The sequence below is a fragment of the Antedon mediterranea genome, chromosome 1, assembly GCF_964355755.1.
Source record: "Antedon mediterranea chromosome 1, ecAntMedi1.1, whole genome shotgun sequence".
Lineage (NCBI taxonomy): Eukaryota > Metazoa > Echinodermata > Crinoidea > Comatulida > Antedonidae > Antedon > Antedon mediterranea.
The window spans coordinates 33,751,070-33,764,478 of NC_092670.1; the positions used below are offsets into that span (position 1 = coordinate 33,751,070).

The following is a 13,409-nucleotide window of genomic DNA, read 5'->3' on the forward strand; positions in this document are numbered from 1 at the left end:
TTTAAAAACTGTATTTCCATTGTTCGTAGCATGTCTCTTTCACCACCTTATATACTACTATACGTAGAGACGTGACATATTGGAACAAATAGAATAGATATGGAAATGGACAGAAAACCTCCCCAGACGAACGACAACAGATGGGCAAAATAGGACAGAAAAAGACGGGTTCAGCTTGAGGAGGCCTTCACCCTACAGTGATCTGAAAAGGCCTGAAATTGTGATGACATCATAATTGAGATTGGTAGACTTATCAGTACTAGGGTAGACATATTAATAATACGTCGTTCTTATATAGCGCCTAATGCACAAAGCCTCTAAGCCTCCACATTATTACCCCAGTGATTTTTGGATCAAACATACTCCCACAATGGTGGTAAAGCCAGTAATCGGCTTTTTGTTTTGACCTAATACCATGTACCCATTTGTACACCTGGGTGGAGAGAGGCAAACGAAAGTAATGTATCTAGTCTAAGGATACAGGAAATGCGATGAGCTTTGGATTCTAACTCATGATCTCACGATCAATAGTCCAACGTCCAATACACTGTTGGTCTGTAAGCTAGTAGTACATAAATTAGGCCTATATTGTTTTTCTTTTTTTCATTTGCGAAATAAAGCGTCACTTTCGTGAATATAATCATTCAGTTCACGCTGAAGATCTTCTGGCCTTTATCTTTAAGCGTTACACTTTAGATTCACCCACATTATATTATGTTATCATGTTACTATGGAACCAAGATCACGTTCGATTGATAATCAATATTTATTATTACAATATCGAATAAACCACTCCTCTTATCATGGATCCATCCGAGATTGATAATTGATAACATTCAACATAAAGTGCCCACACAATGTAAGTGATGCAACAAAAGTAACAATATCAGTTCTAACTTCTGATTCAGCAACAACAACATACTTCTACAAGATGACACTCTCAACGAATATAGTGATGCTTCTCTGTCTAACATACACGCTGCACACCTCTGGTAAGTTCTCACAACGTGACTACTTACACAATGCGATGCAATCGCATGATATATTGTGACGCTTCTGTTTATAACGTGCACTTACGATTGCTACTACTATTACGCTTCTGGTGTTTCTTTCAAAATTGTTTAGGCCTACCTTAAATTAAAACTAGATGGTACGGTCACTTCACTCGCGAACCATCTAGTCTTGCCCACAAATGGTTCTCGAATACACAGTAATTTCAGCGTAAAAACTGGCGATTTTCAAATGTACGCAATACTTAGTTGGCTACCACAGGACTATAATACCTATCATTCACAGGAACGAATAAGTAGACACTGTGATTTATGTAGGCAACTAAAATTAGCAGCATGGTAATTACTTCCGGAAGAGAAACTTGTTTAGTCTTACATATAAACAAACCCAATACGTGCAACGTTGTATGTAACATTAAGGTTTAGAGATGGGGAAGAAAGAGGAACAATTTTTAAATATATTCTTAATATATTCTTATGTATTATAAATAATGTACCACTGAACACAGTAAAACACTTTGTTGAAACTGCCACTGTCCTAGTCGGTTGAAGTAGCATGTAGGCCTAACGATGTTGAAATTGCTACTTCTGCAAAACACTTTACTCGATATCGCTGAAACCAGGTCAGAAGAACCACTAGCATATGCTTGATCCAGCTTTTCATATTTAGGTCAGAGGTTATGTGGGCGGAAGTATTGTATATATAAAAAAGTCCTACACATTCAGCGATACGTCTGGCTAATTTGATTCACGTTGGTTGTGTTCAGATTGGGTCAAACGTCACGTAGACAGAAATATCCGCCATTTTGTAAATTTAAACAATCGCAACTAGTCCTACAAATAAATACATGCTATATTCCTTTAATGGTCACGAAAACCACTCGCAAATGCTTTATATATTCTATGTTAAGATTTGTCTCAAAAGTCAAGTAGATAGAAATACCCGGCATTAAATGTTAAAAAAGTAAATTTGTTCACTAGTTGTCTAGGCACAGGCTTCGGCTTAACCAAAATTTAATAATTTCACTAGTTAAACGTCTTATTTATTTCAGCAAATGTGATAAAACAGCCAGCTGAAACAAATCTTTCAAAAAAAGGTAGGCATGTAGCTATTTATTTCCCTCCATTTTTAACTCTATGTTGTAATGTTTGAAGGTGTTATAACTGAATTCAGGTTGGGTCCACCGGCTCAGTTACAGTGATTTATTTCACATAGGTTGGCCTTGGTTTTTGTAAGTTTTTTGTAAATAATGAAAAGGACCGAATAACTTATGACTTTAAGATTTAATTACTTAAAGAGCACTGGCGTTTCTATTATATTCGAGTCAACCACACAAATAAACTGACCGATAAACGAACAAACACTGACCGACACACGAAAAAAAGACTGACCGATGAGGAACAATCACTGACCAACCGAAAAAAAAGTAATGTACAACAGCCAAGTAATAATCTCAAGTCAAATAAATTAGTAAAATTTTCCACTAAAAAAATAGGTTTTCCTTAAGTTTTGTTCAAAGTAGTTGTATGTTTTATGTATTATCATTATTATTATTTATTGTATTTTATTCATTTCAGAAACCTTAGAAACACTTCTGGAGACAAAACATAACGAAGGTATTTTAAATCAAAAGACAATGGATAATATTTTCTGTAAATTTCTTAAAAATCAAAACACCAGGCTTGCTCTTTTATTCTTTTGGCACATTTTTTTGTATTTTATTTTATTTTTACTAGTTAACACTGTTCCTAGACAGTACATCTAAACAACAATTTATTTTATATAGCTTAGGGAATGGAATAACATGCACACACATGATAATCTAATGTGTTAAATAAATAGGTAAAATACGTTATAATTATGTCTGTAACATTGGTTTATCTATTTAGTTTTTTAAGCCCTGACTATCAGATGATTACTCAATATAGAAACGTTGAATTATAAAGTTATAAAACAACTTTACCAATATATTATAAGTATTATGTAATATTAGAACAATAACGCACTCACTTTTCAGCAGTCGCGGTGAATTTCCTGTAACGTCATATATTATGTGCATCGGAAAATCTGTCTGATCAACCGATTGTCAAACTGTTAATAACAGAAACATTTACTACATCAAATCAGATATACTGAAACAATTTCAAAATCAAAATTGATATTTGTTACAATCTTAGGAGAAAGAATGTTTCGCTCTTTTTGGGAAATATTCTTTTGTGAAAAAACAGAGTTAAAACAACAACAAAAAAACATTCTATAGCAATGAAAGTAAACAAAAATGATGATTTAATCTAAACATATAAATGTGTCAAATATAGATAATTTTATTTTATAGATTGTCCAACTAATTGGATAACACATGGACAAAACTGTTACCAATACTTTAAGAAAAATGTTGAGTGGGAAACGGCTAGAGCTAATTGTAAAGGTTACGGGGCTGACCTTGTTGTGATAGAAGATTCGGCTGAAAATCATTTTGTCGATAAACTTACTAACGTCAAAAAATGGATTGGTTTACATAAAGACAGAGAAGGAAGATTTGCCTGGGTCACACATGAACGCTCAACTTATACCAGTAAGCAAATCATCATTTGTTTTTGGTTTATCTTTATCATCTAAGTTACAAATACGGTACGTAATATCTGAAAAGATATGTTTTTAAATGTAACTTGTTCGAAGTTCAAACATGATGTATGCCATGAACGCATGATCATCGTGAGTTGTGTTGGTTTTAAAGTTAGAAGCATCGATAAATACTCAAGCACTGACAGTTTTTACTGCGAAAAAGCGATTTATGTTCTGGACAGCAAATTCAACTCCCGTAGCACTTCGTTGCTTCTCAGTTAAGAAAGGTCATAGTATTACTATAAAACATGGGCTAAGGCGATCAAAGGCGAAATTACGGCTTTCGCTCTCTGCGGTTGAAATCAATTCCTGTTGTACACTAGTTCTTTCAAACCACCGGGGGTCTTTCAGTTCACATGGGAAATTCTAATGTTATGTTTGGCGTGGATTTCACGCCCTTCCATCGCTATCTTGAAGAAGACTGGATCCGCCGCTTAAACTACGGTATCTGTTTCAGCACATTGGTATGTCCATAGATCTGCTCGCCGCACTTTCAATTTGTAATTTCTAGTTTATAAGTATGCAGAACATTCATCATAATATGACCTTAAAACAATGCCTAAAACTGAAAATATGTAAACTATCGGTGTCTAGTTTAAATAATTAATTGCTGGTGTCGCTTAATTTGTGACCAGTCTAGCAGAAACAATTTCGAATTACTTGTAAATGCAAAAATAATATATAAACTCATTCATCATTAAAAAAAAACTTCTTCATCTAATTTTTTTCAGAGTATGCAAAGGATGAGCCAAATAATTGGAAAGGAGACGAAGATTGTGTTATGATGTATAAATCTGGGGAGTGGAATGATCGAAAATGTAACCTAAAGCTAGCGTATGTGTGTGAAAAACGTAAGTACTGCAGTTTATGGGGCATTAAAGTATGAATGCATGTAATCAATGTATTGCAATTTTATATATTTTTTCCATTAGTCACTCATTTTGGTGAAGCATAACGCCCTCAATGTTATGTATTTTTACATGAGTCACGTGTTTTGGCGAATCACAGCGCCCTCAATTTTACGTATTTTGGAAACATGTATGCCTATTTTGCTATCGTCACCAGCCCTAATTTAACCGATTTTCCACTAGGCGTATTTGTTCACGCCAATCGAAAGCGTCAGTTTATACGCATGTGTATTAGTGTTTCCATCTTCCAAATCCCTCTCCCTCTATGAATGACTGTAAGCTGACGCTTTCGATTCGCATGAACAAATATGTATAGTGGAAAATAGGCTTTTAGAAGCATACTTAAAACTAATGAGAAATGTAAGACAATATTAAAGCGAAGGTTACATTATCTATAAATATATTTTCTATAAAAGAAAATGTATGTATATAAATTGAGATGTTTACGAACAAAACAAAGCATCAATCTAGAATGATTCCTATACACAAAAAATGAAGCATTGTATGATTTATACTGTAGTGGTTTTAGTATTTATATTATTTTATTTCTTGCCAGTACGCCACTAAACATTTAGAAGAATGGCATGACAAAAAATGGAAGCGGAAAGCTGCAAACGTAGTAAATGACGTCCACCTATCACCGAGAGAGTGAAAATAAATGGAAATTAAATTCCAAATCAAGTACCTTAGCAACGTAGATCTAGTATTTGAAAGTGTAGTTACGTGTCATATGATTATCAACGTTTTTGTTATATAGAAATAAATAAATTATTAGCTTTACTTATTTTAATTATAATTACTTTTTTTTTAAATATCTCAAGGTAATGTAATGTAATTTCTGAAATACTCAAAGGAACCATTGGTCATGATCAACATTATAAGATTTTTACAATGCAATAAAATACAAGGCAGTTTACGCGGGGCATTATTAACACATTTTCTACAACATACTATAACTAAATTTAAAACAAAAAGGGTTTAATGATTAAATTAATGTGAACATTTACTTTATAAAAGCTGACTTTATAATTATTTCTGAAAATGATTACTATAATCTTTATATATCTATAATATTATTACTTATAATAGTAGCCTTAATAGCATAAAATATTTCGCATGTTAAATTTATTTTTGCTATTTTTGATCTTTTATTTACGGTAAATAAAGTTTTGAAAGAAATTGGTCTGGCCAATTGACACATGTTCTGTTCTAATGAGTGAACTGGTGAAAATTCAGTTACCCCTAACAATGACGCGCGCCCGACGACAAATCAGTATAACATTTTTCATTGTGTGTGCTATGTAATGGAAAGACTTGATATGCAATAACAGCTCCCGTTACAGCCCTAAATCCGATTTTCCATTCGCGCGAATTGAAAGCACCAGCTTATATGCATGCTTATTCATGTTTCCATCTTCAAAATCTCTCGTTTCGCTTTCGATTCGCCCGAAAAAAATTGCCTAGTGGAAAATCGGCTTAACAACAAATACAAATATACATTGCTTGGTGTGAAAAATAGTCTGTTAAAGGCGGCCTACATTTATTTTTTTTTAAACCTCATTCAGCAATACATAACAAAAATGCGTCCTGCACCATCACATAGTCCATACTTTTGGTCTCTTACTTTCTTTTTATCTTTATTCAAAGCTAGTTTTTGTTATCTGGAAGTCTTATGATCTTAGTCTTATTTTTATTGTACAGCTCCATTTTTTTTTTTCAAATAAAAGATCAAAATTCAAAGTAAAATTTATTTTCCTCAAATTAAAACAGTATACAAAATGGAGGTAAGAAGGGTTAATTAAATTGAAGAAGGCATGGTAAATAAAAGCAAAAAGCTTGTTGCAGACATGCCTAAACAAAGATGAAATTAAAACAACACAGAAAAATATATAATTTACATTACATGGGTAAAACTAAATAAATAAATTAATTTTAAATTAAGAACTGTTCGTCTTCTTGTTACATTTTATGAGAGACATAATAATTACAATGATGAGTAATATAAAAAAAATTTATACTTGGATGTGATATATTTTTTTTGTTTAAATGAAAAGCTTTTCTTAGATACAGCATCTTTAATATTTGAAGGTAGTTTATTCCATAGTTTGGAATCTTATGTTATATTGAATGATTGAATGATGTTTTTTTTTATGAAGAGGGATATGCATATCTTGTACAGTTCGAGCACTATAACAGTGAAAAGATGCGTTTGGTTGGAATACTTTTGTAAATTGAGATGGGTTTAGGGAGTTAATCGATGAGTAGAGAAAAGTACAATGTTGATGATAGTTGTGGTCTTTCAATTTTAAAAGGTTTAAGGAAGAAAATAAGGGATCTGAGTGAGCAAGTGGTGGTGCACCTGATATAATTCGAACTACTCTCTTCTGTTTGATAAATAATCTACTAGTGTTGGACTCATACGTATTGCACCAAACCACATTGTAATAGTTTAAATATGGTAAAATAAGACTACAATACAAGGTATGACGAATGTTTTGGGAAGAAAAGAAGAAGATTTTTGGATATTTTATTTTCAATTCACTTTAATATGGTGCTTCCAAGTGAGACCTGCATCAATGGTAACACCAAAAAATTTCGTATTTTCAACAAGTGGAATTATATGTTCATTAATTTTAACATGTCTATCATTTAGATTTACAGGTTTTTAAGTGTTTCGAAACAAAATAGAACAGCATTTCTTAACGTTAACGGAAAGTTTGTTTGCTCGGAAATATTCACACAATTTAGTCAGTTCCTGGTTGACAGCCTCAAAAAGTGATTGAATATTTGGATTGGTATAAAGGAGGGTAGTATCGTCAGCATAGAGGCAGAAAGAAAATAATTTTGAGGATGAACACTTGTCATTTATATATAAAAAATAGTGGGCCAAGCAGTGAACATTGAGGGACTCCACATGATAGTGATGTAAAATGAGAGGTAACATTGCTATATTTAGTAAATTGAAATCAATTTGACCGATAACTTTTAAATAGATCATGTGCAGGTCCACGGATTCCATAATTAATAAGTTTAGATAAGAGGATGTTATGATTAATAGTATCAGGCTTTTGAAAGATCAATGAATGTTTCAATAGCAATCCGGTTTTTTTCAAATGTATATTTGTATGTCCGATCATAAATGATGCGTTCAAACATTTTGGAGAATATAGACAAAAAGGACGATAATTGCTAACATTAGACTTGACTCCAGATTTATAGATGGGGGTTACTTTTTCAAGTTTTAATTTGTTTGGAAACACTCAATTAGACAAAGACAGGTTAAAAATATAGCAAAGTGGGTGAGAGATAAGGCTACATGTTCGCTTAACTACAGTATATTAGTACTAATATCGTCAATACCTGGAGCCTTATTATTCTGGAAATATTTGACTGTGTTGAGTATTTCATATTCGTCAACAGGGATAAGAAATATGGAATTGAGAGTAGGGTTCGGTAAGTAGTCTTTATAATTTGTTGAATGTGGTGGTGTTTGATTTGCAAGGGTAGGTCCAATCTGATGGTTAAATCTGATTCAATTCCATCGACAAATCTGTGAATATTCTTTTCCTAGTTTCCAGGAGTGGCGGCGAATGAATTTGCCGGTTATCAAAACAAAATCGTACGCAAAGAGATTATGCAATTTTACTTTGTACTCTATAGTACAAGAGAAGATGGATATTACGGACGAAGTAATTCAATTCAATGTTTTATTTTGGTACAAGTACAATTACGTATAAATTAACACAAAAAATAAACTGTACTGACTAGTTACTACAATACGACGCGCTCTTATCTCAGGATGCCATTCCACCTGGAGAGAATCTTTTACCCCTTTTAAACCGCCGAGCTTACAACAAACCCGTGTCGTGTCCGGATAATTTCTTGTTTACACCTGATTCAAAACCCGGGAATGACACGGGTTGCGTGTATTTACACTACAAAATACCAACCCATGAAAATGTTCTAGATCAATCGAAACATGGCCCTCTCACGCATGAAGAGACAACATAGTAACGGTCTGCCCATTATACCTCCTACAATTTTGTTTTATGGCAATACACACACACATTAAGTAATATCTTGAAATAAAAATGAATAACAAATAACCATAATTTTTATTTATTAAATAAGCGAATAAACATAATCAATCTCATCTTAATTGTATGTAAATTAAATACTATAGTAAGCGAGGATAGTAAACAAACGGGTAAAGATACGCTGAGCGTTTTACACCGCAGACACGGGTTCATCCCGGTTGCGTCCCAGGTTGACTTGATGCTGAATACATTCCGCATCACTTACACGGGTGGTTCAGCGACCCGGGTAACTTTTTACGTCGTTTACACCGGCCTACATTTCCGCATTTTTGTGTCCCGGGTACGACTCGGGTTATACAATTCCGGATCAACTCCGCATTTTTACTGGCGGTGTAAAAGGGGTATTTGACTTATATAAGACGTTTATAATTGTTGAGACTAAAACATGTTCATATGAAATAAGTCTACACATCAGGACATATATCGATTTTCTTTTAAAATTCAGAAAAGAAGGAAATATATTCCGTCAACATGAGGCTGGCACTACAACATTCTTAACTCAGTACTTTAGCATACCTGAAGAGATCTCACTGTATTAATACGTATTACGACCTATGTCGAATGTTTTCTTTTCATACCACCATAAAATCAAACCAGTGATTCACTTGCCAAACCAATCAATGTATAATCGTTTTGAGAAAAAGCGAATACTATTTCCTGACGTGTTCATGATTCGACGGAAGTGGTGCCATATTTGTGTTTCAGATAAACAGATGACACTGAAATTATATGCGTAACAACCAGAGATAAAAACAAAAACATATTGTAAATTTAATTTTCATTTTGATAAAGCTAGATAAGTTATAAAGCTAATAAATCATTATATCAATTATGTTAAGCTTACTACGTAGATGCGAAATACATGTTATCAAACAATTACGCATGCCATACAAACTTACTTGGTAACAAGAGTGTATCAAGTGTTTTCTTAAACCATGCTGTTACAAGAGAAAGGCTTAAGCCTACTTGTATAGACAAAAACAATCACATTTAAAACTCGCCAGCCAAGAGAAACTGATGCAGAAAATAATGAAAAAAACGTAGAAAATGTTTAGAAATTATGTAATGAAACAAAATACACATTAGTGTAATATAGTGTTGTGTTGAGGTACTAATGAAAAAAATACAGTTGTGTATCATCTAAAAGGGTATCAATGAATTTTTTTTCTGATTGACATAATTATTGATATATTATTTCCATTTTATTGTAAAACATTTGAACTTATTTTATAACATCCTTTCTGTATTGTAAAAAAATTATCTTATCGGGCCTCTAAATGTGATAACTTAAGTCCTTCCCCTTCTCCAACAATATAAATTCACCATTCATTCAACTAAAATTCACTTCAATTCACCAGTTACTTATCGACACTAAAAATGGCACACTCAGCCGTCTTATGCATCTGTCTGTCGTTTGTTCTTCTTGCCTTTGGACATGGTGAGTTTTTTTTAGCCTACGGTATATTTAGTTTTGAATATGGGCTGGCAAGGCCTATTTTCAAATTAAGGTGCGGTTAGTTAAACGATTTTTAGCGAAAACTGTTACTCTTTTTCATGTGAACCGTTACAATTTCACTAATCCACTAAAGCCTGATTACCCATTTTCATGTAAAATCGTTACTTCTGGATAACTGAACGTCGAAAGGAAATATTTAAAAAAATGAATAATTGAATTGACTCAATGAACATCAATGTCTAGAGACGGATTTCCTATACTACTCGGACCTGTCAATCTAAATTTCGACAGAATTTTCTTAATGAAATGTTTCTTTTTCTTCATCGGATGATAATAATTTGCATTATATTTAACTCTGTATACTTTTATGTTATAATATTGTTTGTATTATTTTGAAATAATGTATATCACTTTGTATTGCAGCAAAGACGTTTTCAAGAAGCCGAAGTTTATCATCACAAGAACATAACAGTAAGTCAGTCCAAATAAATTTGTCAATTAGTCTTACATTCATCTAAATGATGATGAAACTAAGCAACTTAGTTGGTCGTATCATTGACCAATGGCTTCTCTCGTCCAGTATCCACCTTACCAGAGAGGCATACACCGATATGTCTGAGGCAGATACTAGATGCAGTGGCAACCGTAAGAGTCAGCAATGCTGATTTCAAATGCCTAATTGAACCCCATCTCCATGTATACGACACCAGATATTCCCAGAAGGTCTCCAATTCCATTCGGGCCCAACGTTGACGTTAACTTCGCTTTGTATAAGATTTAGGCCTATATTCTTATAATATAAATATCACAAAGAGACCTGATGCTTTTCACTGATTTCGCAAAGGCATTTAACCAAGTGGAAAGAAATGTAACGTTAGAAGCTGTAAAGAAATGAGGATTTGGTCTTATTTTTTAAATTAAGGATAAAAGAAAGATAGTATGACATTACTCCTGAAAATGTAGTATGAATTATTATTGCACAAGCAACGTGGGAGATAAAATTCCAACATAATGATATTTAATGGAATGGTATATAATGAGATTAAAAATTAAAGATGTATTGTCCCCCTGAAAAAAAAATCATTATTTTTTTTTAATATCCTATTTTAATATCACATAATATTTATTCACTTTAACAAAAAATTGGATTGAAAAGTTATTTAAATTATTTTCTTGAACACATAGAAATCTGTAATTTAGGCTAAAGCAAAACATATCCAAATTGGCTGTCGACCAGCCAATAGATTTTTGGTTGAATTTCACCATTTATTTTGTCATTTTATAAGTGAAAACATTTGTTTTCTTACGGAAGTGATTAATTTGATTAAAACTACAAAATAACCTATTCAAAGTCGGATTTAATTTATCTTAATTGTTTAATTCTTTGGGGAAAATATATTTATAATTAAACAAGGTCATATAGATGGCTGCAGTCGCATGCCGAAGTTAGTTTTTACCGACCGACTGACCGACCAACCGACAGACCGACATAGTGAGCTGTGCAGTCACGTTGCACGCGAATAAAAACGTTATGGTTCAAAATTGTTGTTTTTCTTATTTAAAAATGATGTTTAGATATTATAAAAGACAGTTCACTGAAAGATGCAGTAGACCATCTAGCTGAAGGCATAGAAGATGTACTCCAAACCATGCTTGACATGATGGAGAAACAGCTTCAAGGCCATGAAGACAAAATCCTGGGCAGATTAGATGAAATCGACGAGAAGATTAACGACATCCAGCAATGCTCTTGCTCGAGTAAGTATTTTACAAATGAACCGTCTATGAATACAGTTTACATCTTAGTATCAAAAGATAAAGATTGTTCGATATGTTCGGGTGAGAGCATACCGAGTGGCAATAGGCCGGATAGCAAAATGTGAGGCGAAAGTATAAATCCCATGTGCTCCCTAGATCGTTTTTGTCAGTAGAAACAGAAAGCAATTACCTATCAATTATAAACTGTATAATTATTACTATTCATTGGATAACGACATGTTCCTCAATTCATAATGATGGTTTTTTTTTTTCTTTTTTCATTTATTTAGAGCGCTTTAGGGTGTTCTACGCGGCAGATGGACGGTATACGCTGAATTTTGAACAAGCGAAACAAAAATGTGTTGATAACGGTGCAGTAATCGCCACTCCCAATCAGTTACAAGCAGCATATTCTTTTGGATTTGACCATTGCAACTTTGGGTGGTTGTCAGATGGCACCGTTCGATACCCAATCACAATGCCACGAATAGGATGTGGAGAGGGACCTCCTGGCGTTCGAAGCTTGGGAACACAAGATAAGAGTAAAACTTACGATGTTTATTGTTTTAAGTAACCAAACTAATAGGAACAATAAACATAAAATATATTATTGATAATTATTATCTTATGTTGTATTAGCATTTAGGCGTATAATCATCATTACAAAAACGTTCTGATAAGATAAGAGTAAAACTTACTTTGTTTATTGTTTTAAGAATCCATCAAAACTTATCTAATAATACAATATTATCAATGATAGTTTGATTAATATGTACGTTGTTTAATAAACATTTATGAAAGATTTACAAGATGTATGTTTACTTTTTGACACATGTACTGGTTATAAAATTATTTTACTTAGCCAACAATGAGCGTAGTAGTCTGTTGTTCGCATGCACTCAAACGTTAACTGTAACACTATCTCCGATCATTTTGTAAAAAGATCGATCTGCGCGTGCGCAAGCAATACGAAAAACTTTACGTACGTCGAGAACCTTATTTCTGAAAATAGCGTCAATGAAAAATAACCAAAGGGTATCGAAACATGGAAGAATCATTACATTTCTGCAAAATGTTTAAGAAAACACATGATAAATTTAATTAATAAATTATGTTTTTACTTAAGCTAAACAATAACAATTGTTCAACGAAATTTTTCAGCCAATATGCATGGTAAAACAAGCCTAGGTATTCCATGAGTTGTTCTAAAAAACTGTAATTCAAGCAAAAAATAGTTAAATTGACTGGAATTCAATTGGGTTTTAGTTGAATTTAATCATTTATTTTGTCTTTCTATAAGTAAAAACATTTTTTTTTCCTACGAAAGTTATTAACTTTATTAAAACTGCGACATAACAATTTATTAGTCTTTTTATTGATTTTTTTTTTAGAGGACAATGCATTTTTAATATAAAAAGAAAACAAGGCCATGTACATGGTTGCAGTTGCGTGCCCAAACTTTAGTTAGTGTTTCCCGACCAACCGACCGACATAGTGAGCTGTAGAGTCGCGTTTGCACAGGACTAAAAAGCGAGCATGCGCATCCTACGACAG

General features: G+C 33.0%; 1 protein-coding gene across 1 annotated transcript; it reads left to right on the forward strand.

The window, feature by feature from the left end:
- Nucleotides 1-931: 931 nt before the first annotated feature.
- Nucleotides 932-4,591, forward strand: LOC140044403 (C-type lectin domain family 4 member G-like). Its single transcript, XM_072088897.1, has 5 exons — nt 932-992; nt 2,589-2,627; nt 3,347-3,586; nt 4,368-4,487; nt 4,569-4,591. The coding sequence occupies exons 1-5, from the start codon at nt 932-934 to the stop codon at nt 4,589-4,591; spliced, it is 483 nt and encodes a 160-aa protein (XP_071944998.1).
- The last annotated feature ends 8,818 nt before the right edge of the window (nt 4,592-13,409 follow it).